The sequence below is a fragment of the Convolutriloba macropyga genome, chromosome 8 (genome assembly GCF_964194025.1).
Source record: "Convolutriloba macropyga chromosome 8, txConMacr16.3, whole genome shotgun sequence".
Classification (NCBI taxonomy): domain Eukaryota; kingdom Metazoa; phylum Xenacoelomorpha; order Acoela; family Convolutidae; genus Convolutriloba; species Convolutriloba macropyga.
This window is the reverse complement of record NC_134475.1, coordinates 64,465,460-64,486,128: the sequence shown is the minus strand read 5'-3', so window position 1 is coordinate 64,486,128 and position 20,669 is coordinate 64,465,460. Positions and strand designations below refer to the sequence as shown.

The window sequence follows — 20,669 nt, the reverse complement described above, 5'->3', positions numbered from 1 at the left end:
AACGGTCAAACAAAACTTTTGCACAAAAAGCGAACTCACGTCTACAATATTGCTTTAAACTTTATTCGGGACCAATCAATAATCGCTGATTCCAAGCCTAACTCCGGCATTTAACTTTGTCGGGATAGCAATTTATTCATCTGACAGTTAGATGAAGACATCAAAATAATAATATGGCCTTTCCGGGAGTTCCAAAGTAAAGTTGAATTTGAAAAATTAATTGTTAGCAGGATAATATTTACATAGCACTTTCATTTGATTTAATATTAGAATATAACAGCTCTCAGAGGACACGACTGACACCAACACGAAGACTGCTGGAGAAGGAGGAGGTGGTAAATGGAAATTAAAGTCGCAGAGAAAAGGAGTACAGCAGCATGGAAGGAAACAAAACGACTCAAATGACGTCACAAAATGACGTCACCTTCCAGCTTACTTTAAATTAGGGTAGTCCATCACACAGAGAATGTATCAAATGATGGTAGGGATAATAAATTGATCACGCAACCGCGTATTTTAAATCATCACTCACATCTAAACATTTATCAAATGCATTGCGACAGTGGGTGAGAAAAGTGAGAAAATTAATCGATAACTTTTTTCTGATTGGTCGACAAATCTGATTGGTTAACGGCTAATCCCCTTGTCGGCCAATTCGGTGATCGCCGTGTCATTTTCCATTCAATAGTCTATCACAACATTTGTACAGCATTTTTAAAACAAATTTTAAAACTAAATCTGAAGGGTTCTCCGGTTATTTTCATACGAATCGCGAGCCACATCTCAATTTCTTAAATATTTATTTCAAGAATCGATACGCCAATTCGAAGTGTCCAGTTACGAAAAAATTTAGGATCTTTTTCTCGCTTCAACCGACATTTCTCTTTCGTGTTGGAATAATCTTGAATCGTGTCGATAGACTACCCGAAGCTTTACTAGTCATTATTTATTAAGAGAGAACAACAAAATTTACTTTGCAAATTATTAAGGAAATATGAGGGATCTTAATTAAATTTTGAACAAAAAGTAAATAGCAGGTTGTTGTTTTTTCACTTGATTGACAAGGGAGCTCATTTTTATTCAGTTGGCCAGGATTTGTTCAGAGAACTGAGTTATGCGAACAGTCCACAGCACTGACTCTATTGCAACACCAGTCCCACCTAAACAAAACGGAAGCAACTTCTACAAGGTGAATTGACGAATTTTTAAATTTCCGTATTGTGGAAAAGACTTATTATCTGAGAAGTATTTAACATGATTCCTAAAATTATTACAGTTCCGTGAAAAGCAAGAACACGACCGGGAAAATCGCCGTTAGCCGGGAAAAAATTTGATTTCACTCAAATCAATAACGAAAAAATGACAAAACTTTACAATTCTCTTCTTTACAGATTCTATGAACATAGAAAAAATGTTCTCAAATGTCATCTGCAAATTTGCCTCTATTTAATACTATTTGGCACAATAAAGACACCCAAGCGTTACCAAGGGTAAAAACGCAAAAAAAAACGTTATAAGACCTAATATGGCGAACCTGTTCGTGAGACATTTTGGGGCACATGAAGTTGTAGAAATAGTAGTGTAAATTGCCATCGCCCACTCCGAACTTCAGTTCGTCAACGAAGCTAGCGTTTGTCATTATGTTGAGGCAGTTGAAGACGTCGAAGCTATCCTGCTTGGCGAGGATAAGAGCGTCGTTCATGATTTGGGTGAGGGGCGTTTCAGTATGTACGTTGTAGAACGAGTAGGCGGCTCTGATTTCTTTGTACTTCGGATTGTTCATCACCTATCACAATGCAAATAATCAAAAGTTATTTTTATTTTAGGAAGAAAACAATCGGAAGAAAAATTTATGTGATTCTTTAAAAAAATTGATTGATGTTTAATATTATTTTGCTTGAATGATTTGAAGTATTTTTCGTTTCAAGTATATTTAATCATATGGTTAATTTTAATTTACTTGTTGCAAAAAAATCATGACATAACTCGGCATTTCATTATGCTAATCCGCAACCTACAACGTCTACGTATTCTATAACCTCGACGTTAAGTCCAAAATATTATCCGACGTAAAAATTAGCCGAAAAAGTCAAAATCAGGAAAATTAGAATTAATTGCTGAGATAATTAAGAAGACCAAACTCAAAAGACACAGGCAATTATCCGGTTAATTTAAATGAGATTGATGCCTCAGCTGCCTATGGAAATGATATGAATCAATCACAACCTACCAAATTATGGCCGAACTGGGGGGGGGGGGGGGGGGGGTTGACTGAGGGCGTCAAACTCTTCAGGTCAAGAACCTTGAATGCAGTTTCGGTGAATCGCATACTTAGGGACTGGTCAGTCGTAAGGCTCTAAGAGAGCTTCTCAGCCACTTAATGCCCTCCGGGCTTTACCTGTTTACCCCGTTTATGAGGACGAAACGTTAGAAGCATGAGACCGTTAGGCAAAAAATCTCATCAAATGACCGCAGGAGAAACAATTGCTTTAAACAATTGCTTTAAATAAGCATTTTTTATTAATCTTCTGACAGCCAATTGTTTCGAATGCAATATGAACTGACTGCATATGGATTGAATTCTGATTGATCTAAATTTTAGAAAGGTGAAATGAATACTCATACAGAAACTGCAGGTTTTCCATACTCAGTGAAAGTAATATAGTACGACTTGAAAAGGCAGTCATCAACTTGTATTGAGAAATGAAAATGATTTTTAATCAAGTTGAACAATACAGATCGGGCTCAAACTTATTGCCGATTACAGGAAACTGCAGAACTTTCTGATTTTCTACGAGAGTATTCATTTCACTTCCCTAAAAGTTGAAATTAATCAGGATTCTATCAATTTTCAGTCGATTCAGATAAATTCATAACGGTCGACTATCAAAAAGTTACGGGGAAAGCTCTTTGAAAATAGATTTTTGTTAACGAGCGTAAATGCCAAATTGTAAGAGAATTGCTGTGATAGAATTTAAAACAGCTTGAAAAAAGATACACAAAAAGCAGACTTGATAAAATCGAAAACCAACTTCCAATTGTCTATGACTTCAAAAACCTCAACTTAAAACAAACTATTTTATTTTCCAACAAAGGATGCTGTTGGATCCAAGCTTATTAAATAAAAAACACAAAAGTAGAGTAAGAACAGCATTACAAAGAAATGTAAAGCTATATTTAACCACAGACCAGCGGAGTAGTTAATAAAAAACTTGAGCAAATTCTGATTGTTTCAACCTCAAATTATTTTGATATTCGTAGCAAAAGAAATTTGTTAAGAACAGCAAAGCTGAACGATTAGTTATTGGGATTAAACGAGTCCCAAGTAAAGGAACGGTAATCTACAGTATAGCGGATAATGCACTTCACAAAAAGTAACAGCAAAAACGTAATATCCGGACAGATTTGAATCCACTGAAACGACCTGGTCGGTGTAAAGCTTTCCTGGTAATAAGTGGGAGCGCAGCCGTTTCAGAAGCAATCTTTGCAAAATCAAAACAGATCGAAGGATCAATAACGTGATAGAAAACCATAACCAAGTAACGTCGGACAAACGCACTTGAAATACTGACTTTGGCCTGTGGGGAATTCGTTCATTTAAGGACTTGAAATGACGGTATTATAGGTGATAACATACATTAAAAGAGCAAAATAAATTTAAAAAATGAAACTTGTTGATGCAAATTTTTCAATCATTGAAACGGAGAGACCGAGTTGAACACCAGGTTAATTCAAAAGCGTTCAAACATAGCTGGCAGATTGCCAGAAAATAGCCGCAATTGCTTCGTAGATCTGCAGTCCCAAAAAACAGTAAAAAGAAAGACCAAAAAATTCGTCTTTTCATTGAAGGCTAATATGTTATAACTTGATTAAAAATCAGTATAAATTTTTGCTGCCTCTATTAGCTGCTCTCAAATAATCTTCATTTAGAGTGACACACGCCCATTTGACCTTATCTCTTTGAATTAAAGTAAATAAAATTCAGTTTCAAAGTGAGAAAGTCATTTTTGAGAGTGAGGTAAGTCAAGTGTGACCAAAAAATTATTAACGCGAATGAACACAAAAACTAGCTCCGCTGAGAACGAAAAATGACATCAAGCACGCACTTCAGTTGAAATTGCATGAACGAATGAACAAAAAGCAGACTTGAAGTGGTTGTGACGTCAAAAATCCTGACGACGAAACAAAAAAACCTAGCAGGACAAGTCCTGACGTACAATTCAAAGAATTTTCATTGACTAAACAGGAAAAATAGACCTAGAATGGACTATGAGTGAACTGAGAAAACCATTTTAAAAAATCAGATAAAACAAAAAATCATTGTCAAAATGCTGCACGAGAACCACTAGCGAGAAAAGAAAATTTAATTCAAACAAAAAACTAGGCCTAGAATGAGCTGTGAATGGATTGGGAAAACCATTTAGAAAGAAATCCGATCCAAAAAATCGAAAAAAAAAAACAGAAAATCAGAGTGAAATTGCCGCATGTGAACGAAAAACCACTGCCGAGAAACCGAATTTTTGTTCAAACACCATTTTCGCACTCTACTTTAAAATTACAGCGAAAAAAATTCACGCCGCAAAACCACTCGCTTTTTCGCTCCATTTCCTGTTTCGCGTGACCAAAATCACCACTCCAATTTGACTTCAAAAATCATGAAAATGTGTGAACAGATCTTAAAAAAACATAGCCGGAAGAATTCCGGAAACGACTCGAACTGAAAATCTATTTAACTGCCATCCAACTACTCATCAGAAAAAACTTGCCTCCAGTAATTTATGATTTTCTCGAAACCAAACCATAAAACAAAAAAGTAAAAATCAAATCTGTTAAATTATGATAAAAAAATCTGATCAAATTTTGTCATAACTTGAGATCCCGAAATAACTATCTCTGCCAAAATTACTTCATCAAAACAACAAGTACTTACTAAAACCACTCAAGTGAATGTTTTAAAAATACTTGGGGCCAAATTATGAAAAAAAGCTCGAACATAATACAGATCGGGCTCAAACTTATTGCCTATTACAGGAATCTTGCGAATTCTCTTGATTTTCTACGAGAGTATTCATTTCACTTCCCTAAAAGTTGAAATTAATCAGGAGTCTATCAATTTTCAGTCGATTCAGATAAATTCATAACGGTCGACGATCAAAAAGTTACGGGGAAAGCTCTTTGAAAATAGATTTTTGTTAACGAGCGTAAATGCCAAATTGTAAGAGATTTGCTGTGATAGAATTTAAAACAGCTTGAAAAAAGATACACAAAAAGCAGACTTGATAAAATCGAAAACCAACTTCCAATTGTCTATGACTTCAAAAACCTCAACTTAAAACAAACTATTTTATTTTCCAACAAAGGATGCTGTTGGATCCAAGCTTATTAAATAACAAACGCATTCATGCAAACACAAAAGTAGAGTAAGAACAGCATTACAAAGAAACGTAAAGCTATATTTAACCACAGACCAGCGGAGTAGTTAATTAAAAAACAAAAGCAAATTCTGATGGTTTCAAACTCAAATTATTTTGATTTCGTAGCGAAAGAAATTTGTTAAGAACAGCAAAGCTGAACGATTAGTTATCGGGATTAAAAGAGTCCCAAGTAAGGGAACGGTAACCTACAGTATAGCGGATAATGCACTTCACAAAAAGTAACAGCAAAAACGTATTATCCGGACAGATTTGAATCCACTGAAACGACCTGGACGGTGTAAAGCTTTCCTGGTAATAAGTGGGAGCGCAGCCGTTTCAGAAGCAATCTTTATAAAATCAAAACAGATCGAAGGATCAATAACGTGATAGAAAACCATGACCAAGTAACGTCGGACAAACGCAATTGAAATACTGACTTTGGCCTGTGGGGAATTCGTTCATTTCAGGACTTGAAATGACGGTATTATAGGTGATAACATACATTAAAGGAGCAAAATAAATTTAACAAATGGAACTTGTTTATGCAAATTTTTCAATCATTGAAACGGAGAGACCGAGTTGAACACCAGATAAACTCAAAAGCGTTCAAACATAGCTGGCAGATTGCCAGAAAATAGCTGCAATTGCTTTGTAGATCTGCAGTGACAAAAAACGGTAAAAAAAACACCCAAAAAATTCGTCTTTTCATTGAAGGCTGATATTTTATAATTTGAATATAAATCAGTATAAGTTTTTGCTGCCTCTATTAGCTGCTCTCAAATAATCTTCATTTAGAGTGACATACGCCCATTTGACCTTATCTCTTTGAATTAAAGTAAATAAAATTCAATTTCAAAGTGAGAAAGTCATTTTTGAGAGTGAGGTAAGTCAAGTGTGACCAAAAAATTATTAACGCGAATGAACACAAAAACTAGCTCCGCTGAGAACGAAAAATGACATCAAGCACGCACTTCAGTTGAAATTGCATGAACGAATGAACAAAAAGCAGACTTGAAGTGGTTGTGACGTCAAAAATCCTGACGACGAAACAAAAAAACCTAGCAGGACAAGTCCTGACGTACAATTCAAAGAATTTTCCTTGACTAAACAGAAAAACTAGACCTAGAATGGACTATGAGTGAATTGAGAAAACAATTTAAAAAAAAATCAGATAAAAAAAAGGGAAAAAAAATCAATGACAAAATGCCGCACGTGAACAAAAAAATCACTAGCGAGAAATGAAAACTTAATTCAAACAAAAAACTAGGCCTAGAATGAGCTGTGAATGGATTGGGAAAACCATTTACAAAGAAATTCGATCCAAAAAATCGAAAAAACAGAAAATCAGAGTGAAATTGCCGCATGTGAACGAAAAACCACTACCGAGAAACCGAATTTCTGTTCAAACACCATTTTCGCACTCTACTTTAAAATTACAGCGAAAAAAATTCACGCCGGAAAAGCACTCGCTTTTTCGCTCCATTTCCTGTTTCGCGTGACCAAAATCACTACTCAAATTCGACTTCAAAAATCATAAAAATGTGTGAACAGATCTTAAAAAAAACATAGCCGGAAGAATTCCGGAAACGACTCGAAGTGAAAATCTATTTAACCGCCATCCAACTACTCATCAGAAAAAACTTGCCTCCACTAATTTATGATTTTCTCGAAACCAAACCATAAAACAAAAAAGTAAAAAAAATAAAATCTGTTAAAATATGATAAAAAAAATCTGATCAAATTTTGTCATAACTTGAGATCCCGAAATAACAATCTCTGCCAAAATTGTTTCATCAAAACAACTAGTACTTACTAAAACCACTTAAGTGAATGTTTTAAAAATACTTTTATGAGGCCAAATTATGAAAAAAAAGCTCTTAAAAACAACTTTCACTAAAAAACTGGAAAAAGTTAGTAAATTTCTTAATTACAAAAGCATATAAATCCAAAGAAAAATTCTTTTCAGCCAATAGGGCATCCAGATGCTCGCAAAACAATAGACAAGTCATAATAGTCTAAGAAGCTTGTCTCAAAAAACAAAAAAACCCGAAAAACTGCAAAGAAAAAAAATTAAGAAAAATAGTTCCAATTTTCGCCATTTTTTGTCATATTTCTCAACAAAAAAAAATGATTCATATCCAAAACTGCCCACACTTATTACTAAACAACTAGAACAACTATTGTGAACCCTAAACCTCCACAAATGCCATAAAAAATTAAGGAATAGAAACGGCATTCAAAAACAAATTCAACAAAAAAACTATAAAAACTAAACGATTTTTTTAATAGTACAAGGAAACATAAAGCCGAATAAGGTTCCTATGCAATTAGAGCAATGAAAAACTCGCAAAACAATGGGCAAGTTATAAAAGGGTGGGTAAGACACTTGTGTAAGATTAAAAAAAGAAAAACTGCGAAAAATGGTTTAAAATTTCTCAATTTTTTGGTTATTTTTCTTTAGAAAAAAAATATTTATACCAACAAAACTTTAGTCAATTGGTATCTGACAATTCCTTAAGTAACAAGCTTCTATTCAAATCCCACTTAAGCAGTAAAACAAAAAAAAAACAGGTAAAAAATCGTTGAATTTCGTCTAAAAATCAGCAAAACTGATCAAAAACCTCCAAATTAGCATTAAAAATCAAATTAACTACCTCAAACCTTCAATTCCTATCAAAACAAACCTAAAACTGATACAATATCATAATCAAACCTCATAACCATCAAAAGTTGCAAAAAACTGCTTTTAAAAGCCGCACGTGAACAAAAAAATTTCGCTCGCTTAGAAAAAATTTTTCACACATCAATTTCTCGCTCTCTCAAAAACAGCGGTGTGAACAAAAACCACTCTATTTTCGCTCCGCTCTTCACTTTTGTTCAGCACGAAAATCACTCCAAATTTTTTCACGCGTTTGATTTCCCACTTCAAAATTCACTACAAAAATTGATTAAAAAAAGGACTTCTCCAATACTACTCTTCGAGTCGTAAAAAGACAGCGCCCCAATACAATTCAAATTCTTTGAATTGTAAAAACAAGAGAAGGCCAATAATAGCCCCAGCTATCGCTGTGCGGCTATTAATAACTATTTTCCACGGTGGTTATTTCAAAATCACAATTTTCACGTAGGTTTAATACTCCTCCCTAAGTCATAATAGCAACCTCGACAAACACTTCGCAGTTACCAGCGAATGAGAATTTGGCACAAAAAATCTGGCATCCAGGCAAGGCTATCTCTCCCCTCATCTGGCCATTTTTCCCCGGCGTGAACAATTTCAATTTCAACAAAGCTATGCCAGTTAAACTCTTTTAGCTGTTTCAAGAACACTTCAACAATATTATCGATCCACGAAAACAGGCGCTCCACCAATACTCCTTTTCGAGACGTTAAAAAAGACAACGTCAATTGTTAAAAAACCTAATACAAGTCCAAAAAGAGCTCCGATCCTCTCCGCTTCCGAGAATAAGTTTGACTAACTTGTGACGGGAGACTGTAAAAGCTAATCATGTCTGTAAGATTGCCACTTTTTGGGTCCTCGACGACATAGCAGAAGAGGACATTGTCAACAGGAGAGAACCAGTGCTGTGCCTCCTCTTGGGTGAACACAGGCGACACTGCAAACTGAGCCAGATAGTTGTTGAGTAAGGTCGTCAATGCAGGGATGTCTTTCTTCTCAAGTTTTCGCAGATTCGACGTCTTTGTTTCTGAGGGAAGTTTGTAAAGTTTCTGCATACGCTGTAACGTCTGGTTCTTTCGTAGCCCACTAAACCCTGTTTCCACTAGCTTCTTTGGGTTCAGAGAACGGTGGTAATATCTAAACGGAGTCATCATTTTTCTTCAAAGGGAGAACAACTTGAGGCCGATAGAACCCCTTCTTTCATCCTATTCCAGCTATAGTTGATGGTAGACATTATGGGCTGACTGCGTGTGCTTCCCATTTTAAACATATACCGGAATAGCTGCAAAAGAATACTTGCGTGCCGTATAATCGAGATAGAAACAGATACAGATAAAGTTGAAAAAGTTATCGACACGGCTCAAAAAACTATGTAAAAAACAGCGATAAATTCAGCGATAAATTAATAAAGCTTGTTAAAAGTCATTGCGCAGAATACTTTTCATTAGGTACCTTTATTACACATATGAGTTCCTTTAAGTTTAAACTCATTCAAATTAAACTTAAGTTTTAAAGTGCATAAGTCATTTTATTGAGTGAGGTACGTCACATATGATCAAAATCTATTCAAGCAAATGAGCTTAAAACGATGGCTAAAGAAGAAATGGCATCACGCGCGCAAACGCCGTGAGAGAAAGAAGTCATTCAGAAAAATTGACTTTTATTAGCTTTGCTGTGTGAACAAATGTAAAACCAAAAAGCGTCCGATGACGAAAAAGAACGTAACAGGACAAGTCCTGACCTACAATTCAAAGAACTTTCATTGACTAAACAACAAAAACCTAGACCTGGAAATGGCTATGACTGGATTGGGAAAACCAATTAGAAAAGATCCAATCAAAAAATCGAGAAAACAGTTAAAAATCAAAGCGCAAAAGCCGCATGTGAACAAAAAACCAGTAGCGAGAAATCGAATTTTTGTTCATACACCATTTTCACTCTACTTAAAGTTCGATTGAAAAATTTCACGCCAGAAAATCAGTCGCTATTTTGCTCCACTTCCTGTTTCGGCGTGACCAAAACCATGGCTTCAATTTGAATTCAAAAATTACAAAAATGTGTGAATAGATCTTAAAAACACGGACGGAAGAATTCTGGAAACGCAGAGAAATCAGATAATCCTCACTGACCTGAAGCACCTCCTACTTGATTACAATAAATATCTTGAAAAAAAAACATGAAAACAAAATGACAAAAACAAAAAGCATCTGATAAAATTAACATCAAGTTGCGACATGTGAAATTTGGTAATAAAGAAATACAGGTAGTTCGGAACAACATAATATCAACTGAAAACAAATGAAAAGGTTCATAAAGAAAAACCGAGCAAAGGGAAAATTGATAGCAAAGGAAAAAAGAAAAAACAATATTCTCTATAAAAATCAGAACAAATCTCTCTGAAACGGAAAAAAAGCATCCTCCGGAACAATATATGGTGAACTTCTAATTAAATTTGAAGCTGGATCAGTCATCCGACCAATACGTTGCAGCAAAATTCTAAATAACAAAGTTAAAAACGTAGAGAAAAACATCAAAAAGTTAGAAATTTGTATAACTTATTTCAGTTTACGAGACCTGTCTAGCTTTCAAGTGTAACTTCAGTGTAACAACACCTATAGAATTCATCTAAGATATATGGCCAAAAAAACGACAGCAAAAACTTAAAAAACAGACAGACCGTCAATTTTCTTTAACAAAAGCAATTCAAAGTTAATACTAATGAAATTGAAGACAACCAAAAGTGCTAGAAGAACTGATTTCAACCACCAAACAACTCAAATGCTATAAAAATTGAACAGAAAAATTGGTGAAAAAGCTTAAAACAAGGAAAACTTAGGGAACAAGTAAAAATAGCTAAAAATTGACACCAAAGTGTAAAATTCGCTTGAGATAGTCAAAAAAGCTTTCAATCGTACTATTACAAGTTTTTATAATTGAGCTGAACACCTTTGACTGAAAACGGAGTTAGGGCAATAAAAACTGCTTTCAAAAATCGGCATGTGATCAAAAATTTCCGCTCGCTCAGTGAAAATTTTTTCACGCGTACTTTTTCGCTCGCTCGCTCTCTCTCTCTCTCTCTCTCTCTCTCTTTCTCTCGCCCCCTCCCTCCCTCCCTCCCTCCCTCCCTCCCTCCCTCCCTCCCTCCCTCCCTCCAAATCCTTCCCTCCCTCCCACAAATTATCGACATGAACAAAAACTACTCTCCTCTTCAGCTTCACCTTAAAAATTTTTCACTCATTTGACTTTCTGTTTCAAATACACTCCAACAAAATTACCGATCAAAAATACTCCTCTTCGATTCGTAAAAAAGAGAGCGCCTCAATACAATTCAGATTCTTTGAATTGTAAAAAACCAAGAGCACCGCAATATAGCTCCGCTCAGCTTATAGCTTCGAATCTATACTTAACAATTGCGATTAGCTACTTTTCGCCTCCTCCAGGATTATTTATGACCTCATAGCAACTTATGAGCAGTTATATACATTACCTTTTAAAAAATAACTCGTTAAAAATATTAGTTTTAATCCCAATCAATTAACTTCAAATGATCTTTCAAAATAAGGGATACGTAGGGTTCGGGTAACTACTTCAGGAATTAATACCCAAAATATTTGATTTGGCGGCTCTTTTCCGTTCCAAAAAGTGGGGTGAAAACTTTGGAGGTAGAAGATAAAAATAAAATATGAGCGGTCAGACAAATGACCAGGGGTGAAAAGCAAAACATACCGCCCAGTGGCGAAAGGGGTGGGGAGGAAGACGCCTGCGGTGTACACTGCCTGGAAGATGCCCAGTCTGTTCACTCTGCGTGTGATCTCTCTGATCAGAACTGGTGTCACCCTCTTCGCCCTCAACTTCTTATGCACACACAGAAAATTTATCTCGGCCATCTTTTGAACCTTCCCGTGCACCTGTGAACATACAATTGTTTGAAATTGATATCAATTTCATATCAATTTCCTCACCAAGTCGCTTACAGATGAGTTCTTTTCAACTGCCACAAAAACTAATTGGGGGAGGCACTTTTTTTAAAAAAAAAGACCTGAAATTACATTCACAGAACTAAAGAGGGGTTACCGTATTGGTATATAGTAAGTAATCAAAAGCAAATTTATGCACCAAATGTCAGCTAAGCTTTTAAAATATTACACCAAATCACTGATAAGGGCTAAGAATTTTTACAGATACATTAAAAAGAATGCAGTTCCATCAAACAGAATTGTTTGTTAAAAGCATTAAAATAACAACTTGAGTCGGTAAAATTAACCCGTACGCTCTATACGTCCATCGCTCACAATCGGTTTAATTTTAGCAACATACTTAATTTCAGAATGCGTGCAATTCAAATCATTAAAAAAATAACGCCAAGAGTGAAAAAGTCACTGAAGAAGTGAAATTTAAAGAAAGTTCTACAAGAAAACGGTCAGCATAAATCTTCCCTTACAAACACGTTTACAATAATTGCTTCAAACTTAGTTTGAAGCAAAACAGAATTTAGTTTTAAAAAGTCACTACAGTTCTGCCTCACTTTTACGATTTGAAACGCTAGAAATTTTTTAAAAAGGAGAGCACAAATAATAGCAGTTGAGAGGCTGGCGGCGGCTATTAAAAATAGATCACAAGTTGACCCGCTTTTTATTTGACTTTTAGTAAACCACTCGTGTCAGCCACTGGAGGCCAACTTGAAAGAAAATTACCTGGTCAAAACATACAGATAAAATTATCTAATCTCAGTTAATGTACACAAGTTGATGTTAAAAACATAAGCTGACTAACGTCGGAAAAATTGCTCTCAAACGATTGGCGAGGCACTAAATTTAGAAGGTGGCAAAGGCCAGAGATACTTTTATAATAAAAAACCTGAATAGGGAGGGATTCCAACCTGCGAAGGGAGTCCTGGACAGACATTACTAAACTAAACGGGCTATAAACGGTCTTCACTCACAACCAGTTTTATTTTAGCAACAGACTTAATTTCTGAATGCTCGCAATTGAAATCACACAAAAAATTAATAAGTCAAGCATGAAAAATCACTCGAGAAGTGAAATCGAAAGACTGTAGAAGAAAACGGTCCAGCAAAAATTTTGCATGAAAAAGACACACACGTGTTCAATAATTGCTTTAAATTTCGTTCGGGAGTAATTAAAAAAGAATTGACAAAAAAAATTGCCACATTTTGCTTTATTATTTTCATAGTTTTTGTTTTTTTAACTACTTGCAGGTCGGGTTTGCTCCACTATTGCAAAACCCAACGCTCAGAACTCTTAAATTTCTTTTGCTTAGTGTAAAACTTTTGCAAATAGCGCCTTTAAAAGTAATTAAATTCCCTTTTCATAATCTTTCCGAAAATGTTATCATCAGCTATTGTTCCAAAATTTAAAACAAAGAATTGCTAATTGAACATCATGCAAGTAAGCTTGGCAAAAAATACACAATTATTGAGTTTTTCGATGAGTGCAAAAAATATTCAAGGAGTTCTGATTAAAAGGCCAATTTCCAAAGTTTGTATCCTGACTGTCCTATGAAATTCACTACAATCATGTTTGCAATGCAAAACCTCGGAGTCACCTTTCTTTGAACCATGATAGCAATAAACAGCAAAGAAAAACTTTAACATCGCAAATTCTAATCAAAAAAATTTTTTTTCTGATCTTATGAACACGTTAAAAGGATTATTTTTCAAGCCGATTATTTTCATAGTAAAAAAGACGCCACAATTTGTTTTTATAAAAGTACACGAAAACATTCTAGATTAGATTTTTTAAGTCTTTATCATCCGGTTTGCCCCACGGCATGGGTCAATCCACATTTTTGAAAACCTCTTCGTCTCTCCCGAAGACGCCGCAACATTACAGTCTACTTTACAACATTGTTGTACATAGCTCAAAAGGTGCTCTTCGGGGGGGGGGGGGGGCTGTGTACAACACTTACACGTTTGTGAACTACACTTGCAATATTTCGTCAGTATTTTTTACATTAAAGTTTTCGCGTTCTAGTTATAAATGCAAACATTCACTCCTATTTCACATTTTACTCATGAGAATTACAATTACGTTTTCTCGCTGCTAAATGAACATGGTCTGTAATCTTTACTTAAATCGAGAGCAAACTTGTACTAATTCTCTCTCCTGGTGTCTTGTCAAGTAGACTGTGAAGACAAAACAGGCAGCACTTTATATTGAGTCGCGTATGTTGAAATTTTCGACAGCAGTTCATCTTACAACATAAAATTCAAATTTTCAAATCCAATGATAACTGCAGGCGTTAAATTCTTGAAGTCTGATTTTAATAGTCAGTAAATGTAGCCATTATAGCAACCTGTATCGTAGCTGGCACCCCCGAAATAAAACCGACAAGTTTCTTGCTGCTGGCTGTTCGCACCCCAACATGCCAGTTGGGCTGGAACTCGGGGGGACGGAGAGCCCAGAGGAGGAACTCTGGAGAATAGTTGAAGCGAAACATGTTATCATCATCTTCCACGTAGTTCTCTGTTAAAAGTTTGTACACCTCTTCTAGTATCGATTCAACACCCAGGTCCAGGGTGTCCCAGAAGAAGCCAGAAGGCAGAGAATAAGGTTCGGCTCTGAAATTGGAACTGTTTCCTTCTATGTATTGTGTACCCAAATAATAAGATTTAGAGAACAAATCTGAGGTCTCACTTTTTGGTTTTTAAGCATTCGTATTTTATTTAATCCTTATACCTGTACAGTTTCTATGCTAATGGTATCGTATTTTATTAAATCCTTGTACCTGTACAGTTTCTATGCTAATGGTATCGTATTTTATTAAATCCTTGTTCTGTAGTTCAATTCTAATGGCTAGACTCGTCTCTTAATAGGCTATACAAATTGCTATTAGAGCGAAAATGTGCATTTGTTGATTCACATTATGAGAACGAAAAAAAAAACTTTTTTCTCAGGAGTTAAGGAACAGATACCTGATATCTTCAATTGATTTGTCAGCCTCAATCGGTCCAATTTCGTTCGGATCGATACTCGTTCCAATCTGTGGTACCGGCTGTGTACTCCAGAATGCATAATTCTTATTCTTAGCCTCTTCTTCTGACTTGACCTTGTCTGTACCTTTGTCCGCAATCTGCATCAATTTCATCTTTCTCACACAACACTCGCCGCCAGGCTGTATACAAGTGGGGTCTACTTCGACAACTTCGGGGGGCTTGATTTCCATTGCCTCCATGCGCACAACATCCCCGGGTACGCTCTGGCCATTTTGTTCACCGGCAGCTGCTGGAACGCTCCCGTTTTCCTTCACATCGTCTTCTCCCTTTGACTTGCCTTTCTTCTTTTTCCCCTTGGCACCTTCCATGTCGGTCTTTTCGCTCCTTTTATATTTGTTCAACAGGCAGCGCTTTGTTATGACAAACTACTGCATTGCAGCTCTGAAAAAAGTATCAACAGTTCAATTGGATCAACACGGCTGATTTATTTTGGTGTTCCATGCAGCAAACGAGAAATTTCGGATAATTTTTTTAACCGGTTATTTAATGTATGTATAGTACACCAATTTCGGAAAAACTCGCGTAATTTAGGTGGGAAAAAACACCAGAGGAAAAATACCCAACGGACATAAACCCCCACTAAAACTATCACAACCAAGCAAATTATCACAACCGAAAATCAAATATATGTTGGTTTATTTACGTGGGGTGTTTATTGTTCCCACATTTTTTGAAAAAAGTGTGAGAAATTTTATGCTTTCCTCCACTTTTTTCGTTCTTTTGAGGGCATCCCAGGCTATCAGATGTGGTATCAATTTTAAGCTCTCTGCGTCTTCACACCAAAGGTATATTTTTTAATAATTTTGCTTTTTTTTACCCAATTTCTCTCCAATTTCAGGCCATTTAGCCTAATTTTTTATCCAAAAATTTTGGTCAAAATTCAATCATTTACAACTAGCGTTTTTTTAGAGTATCTTTGAAAAACAATGTCTCCAAATAGTAGAAATCCGAAAAAATTGCGTTTTTTGAGAAGAAAAATTGCAGTAAATTTTCTGCCAATTTTCAGACATTTTAATGAATTTTTAACCCGTCCCTCATCCGTGTAAACCTAACTTTTCATCCAAAGTTCAGTTTGTTTTTAATCCCTGTTTAAATCTTGATAAACACGGAGAACATCGTTTTGAGATCTGTCTATTAATGTTTAATATAAAATAAAGATATTTTATATCGAGCCCGAAAAACTAAGAAAAATTTCGAGTTTAAGTGATAGCATGCACTTTGTCCGCATGTACAACAGACTGAACACCAATCAATAGTCTATAAAAGATGCCTGTCCAATGCTCAAATTCAACGTCAAAAGAAAGAACGAGCCAACGAAATTTTTATTCCTTCAAAATTTAATGATTGTGTAGTGAATTACCACACGGGAATACTGGACTTGGGTAGCCTCCTATTAGAGACGAATTAATCAGCTGGTTTATCACATAGTTTATAAAATCGGAGAAAGTTCACTGGGAAATACGATATCCTCTTATATGGTACAGCTTTTATCACCGTGGTGGATTCAGGCTCAAACATAAACCGACTAATGTTGGAAGAATTGCTATCGCACGACAGGCGAGTAGAAAAACATTTGACCCCGCCGAGATTCGAGCCACTGCCCTCCCGATCCATACCCAAATGCACTAATGCGCTTTGGAGTGAGAGCAACAGAGATTACTCAAAAATGAAGAACGAAAGCATGAAAAAGTCACTTGAGAAGTCAAAAAATGTTCTGAAGAAAATCGCAAAATGGTCAAGCGAAAAATTTGCATAAAAAAGACCAACACGTTTACAGTAATTGCTATGAAATTCGTTCAAGAGCAATTAATAAAGGAAAGACTATCGAACAAAAGATATTGCAATTTTACCCTAACAAAAGTGGTGCCATTGAACAGAAAAGTTTGCGATTCGGCACGGCGTTATTAACAGCACATAAAAACCACACAAAAATACGAAAGCCTACCGAGTATCTGAACTGATTATTCTAAGTTAAAAAAACGAATTGAATCCATTGTCTATATTGAAGCGTTGCGAGCTCCGTGGGGGGGACTCTCAGCCCGCTGTTAATGACGCATTCATTCAAGCAACTGATTTTTTATCGAAACAAAGAACAATAACTTAAACAACGACCTGAACCAACTTCATCTGTCTGTGAAATCAGAATCGCGACTCTATTTTGGATTAATCGGGAGCAGCTGGCGAAATGTGACCTCAAGCAGTCCAAAAAACTTTGAGAAAAACCCAAAATAACAAGCCCTCGAAGAAACAGCGAGTCACGAAAAGACAGCAGATACCTTAAGAAAGTAGTTAGTGATGTACACAGAGTATTCTAAATCCAAAACACCTGGTGAGGCGAATTATCGAGTGCTTGATTATAAGCAAAAAATGCTTTTAAATTAATAGCAGAAAAGTACACGTACAGGAAAGCAGTCTGCCTAATAATTTCGTAATCAATGCCAAATTTAGCTTAAAGACTCGTGCCTCTCAGGCAAGATGTTTTTCATATGGCACTTGGTACCAAATGGTACCGCTTCGAAAATACTGTTTTGATCGATCCTAATCAGAGTTCAGGGATGGTTTATGCATCCGTTTTGGGCAAAGACCAAACGATTTATCGGCGATTTGTCCCAGTGGAGTCAAATTTACAGTTGCAAACGCACTTCACTGCCCAAAAGATGTGTATACTCACAACAACCAGGATGCAATAAGTTATACTTTCGCGCAAACTCCTCGAAGTTTGTTATGATGTTCGTCGAATGATTAGACCAAAGCTGGATGCAAAGCATATAGGTTTTGGGAGATCAGATTTGGAAAGACATTCTTTGATGTCAAAATTTTCAACCCCTGAAAAAAGTCATGCCCAATGATGTCAATAAATATTCAGCTTCCACGGAAAAAGCAAGGGGCTAATACATGAGCAGATAGTGGTAGAGGTCGAACAAAGTAGATCGCATGCACAGAAGGTGTAATAAAACAACTCGCTTGGAAGAGATAGAGATGCCATTAAATATATACAAACGGCTGCCAGTTTTGCGCTCATGCAAAGCTGCGTCATGTGCCTTGGGGATGCAAATATCTCAAAAACCGATCGCTAGTGGATGATAACTCATGCGAGGCAACTCTGTCAGAGGGATTGCTTTAGTGCGGTTTTACATTCGTAATTACACTGAAGAGACGTTTATAATCTATACGTTTATAAGTTAGCGATATGATATACACACGGGAAGATCGGGGGAGATTCTTCGAGAGTCTTTTGGTAGAGGGAGATCCCTGATCTTTTATGTTGAGAAAGTGGTAGTTGCGCTACATTTATATGTCTGGAACGCTTTTTGTTGGTATATATATATATATATATATATATATATATATATATTTCGAGCAATTGGAAAGCACTTCTAGATTGTGTACTTTCAACTTGCCTTGCTTTTTTGTGGCAAAAACTAGCAAGGTAGATTTGAATTAAAATTGAACTTAAACGTTACAACACATAGAATAGAATTGTTATAGATAAGAGAATTAAACAAGTACAAAAACAGGGCTTTATTTTTGTTAATTAAGAGTCTGATTCCATCGCTTTATAATCAACAAATGGGTTATATTCTGGGCGGTCTTCTTGTATGTCATGCTGGTCCGCAGTTTCATCAGAATCAATATCAGATTCTCTAATTATGGCGGTTCTTACGAAGCCGGGGTCCGTTTTGGGCGAACAACAAAAAATTTACCAGTGGTTTCTCACTGTGGAGTCAAATTATCGCCCAGGTATACTATCGCCCAACTCTTCGATAAAATTTACTATGATGTTCAAATCGAGTTTCAGTCGCTCCTACGGAACACTTGGGGGAAAAATTTACTGGTGAGGCCAGGCTGGATGGATAATAAAGCAACTAGTTTGTTGGGGGAAAGATTGGGTGGAGGTCCTTCGATATCAAAACTTTCAACCGCGAGCAACGTCATGCCCAAGGGATGTCAATGAAATATTGAGCTACCACGAAAATGAAGAGGCAAATACATGAGCCCAGAGAGAGTAGTAGAGGTCGAACAAAGTAGTTCCTCTCGGATAATCTTCGCATACATAGGAGGCGTCTTCTTCGCGTGTAATGAAACAGCTCGCCTCGAAAAACGACGGGGAGATCGTAGACGCCATTAATTATATAAACAACTGTCAGTTTTGCAATCATTCGAAGCTGTGACCTATGCCTGGGGATGCAAATCCCTCAAAAACCGATCGCTAGTGTATAACTATGCGACGACATTCTATCAGAGGAACGTTTTAATTCGTTTTAAATCCGTGATCACACTGGAAAAGTTTAAAATTTATACGTTGATTAGTTTTTACCTATATTTAATTGTATTCTATTGTTTTTTATCGAATAACATATTTAATCAATAAAACGTGTGCCATTTTATTGAACTTAATTCTTTTTCTATTTTATTTTAATTGTCGTTATATGTTGTTATAAATAGGAGTTGACTTGCTACCCCCGCGTTGACCGACCACCTTGTCAGGGGAGGATTTTTTAAATCTGTTTTCTGTAACATGGGCCCTTGATTTGGAATATCTACGAATATATTAGGTTCGAGTACTAATCAAAACGGCCTGATCTGGCTTCCCAAACGATGGCAGGAGGATGCAAAAATGCGGCTGACTAGCAAAACGAACAAAATTGAGATTCAGTTGAAAGTAAACAAATTGAGAAAATTTAAAATAGCGCATCAACTCGGGGTCTATGCACAAAAGTTGCAAAGGAAATCTAAAATTAAACTACTTCAAAATAATCTTTGAAATCAGGTTGAACCAGATAAATGGAAAAGCAGGAACTCATTCCAGTGAGCTGAAAGGAACATGAGCCAGACCGGCTTCCAGACTCCAAACGTTCAAAGTATAATGCGAGAAACTCTACAGCAACAAATGAGAGACTCAATGGACAACCGGCACCGTCCTTCTTTCGCTCAAATCTAATAAAACAAGGTATAATACTTTTTTATCTATGGACCAACGGTTTAATATTATAGCATCAAGGTTTTTGATTTTTGACAATGCTTACTGCAATCTTGTTTCTACATTATTTTTTTCTGATTTTCAAATGACAAATTCTAACATTCATTTTGTCTCGGCAAGATACACATGTTATCTTTTTTTACAACTAAATGATTACTCTATCTAATCCACGCTAGAATCATAGGGGAGAAAGCATGTTCACTAAGGTACGCAATTGACAATTAGATCTCATTCAATTCTGCCAATCATTGAAACAGTACTTAACAATGCTTCATCTTTTCCCGTGGGTAATTCTTCTAAGATCGTCTGTTAATTATCGCTCCAGGTATATTTGATTGCGGTGTGTTCAGGAAGATCGTGTTTCCTCATATAATGTTTCTTAATACCACCTTTCGTTTTCACCTTTGCTGGACACAACTTACAATCTTGAATTAGACCCGCACCCCCAAAATGCTTCAACTGATAGTGAATTCTCAAACTTCCTTTAGCTTTAGCGACGTAACTGCACATTGAGCAGGCACGGTCCGCGAAGTCAAATTCTGGTAATAGGTTCAAATCGGTCAGTGCAGTTTGAATATCTT

The 20,669-nt window shown here is 36.1% G+C and overlaps 1 protein-coding gene across 1 annotated transcript; it reads right to left on the bottom strand.

Moving 5' to 3' along the window:
- Positions 1-202: 202 nt before the first annotated feature.
- On the bottom strand, positions 203-15,514 carry LOC142344918 (glycylpeptide N-tetradecanoyltransferase 1-like). Its single transcript, XM_075396991.1, has 6 exons — positions 15,027-15,514; positions 14,408-14,672; positions 11,818-11,999; positions 8,892-9,228; positions 1,535-1,786; positions 203-1,160 (listed from the first exon to the last, which is right to left on the bottom strand). The coding sequence occupies exons 1-6, from the start codon at positions 15,413-15,415 to the stop codon at positions 1,140-1,142; spliced, it is 1,446 nt and encodes a 481-aa protein (XP_075253106.1). The 5' UTR covers positions 15,416-15,514; the 3' UTR covers positions 203-1,139.
- Positions 15,515-20,669: the final 5,155 nt, after the last annotated feature.

Excerpts from the sequence above, each read along its gene's own strand:
- LOC142344918 (XM_075396991.1), bottom strand. The coding sequence starts at position 15,415 with ATGGAAGGTGCCAAGGGGAAAAAGAAGAAAGGCAAGTCAAAGGGAGAA. Across the intron at positions 9,229-11,817 it reads ACCCCTTTCGCCACTGGGCG|ATATTACCACCGTTCTCTGA; the intron begins GTATGTTTTGCT and ends GACTCCGTTTAG. Across the intron at positions 1,161-1,534 it reads CCAAAATGTCTCACGAACAG|GTGGGACTGGTGTTGCAATA; the intron begins GTTCGCCATATT and ends CGTTTTGTTTAG.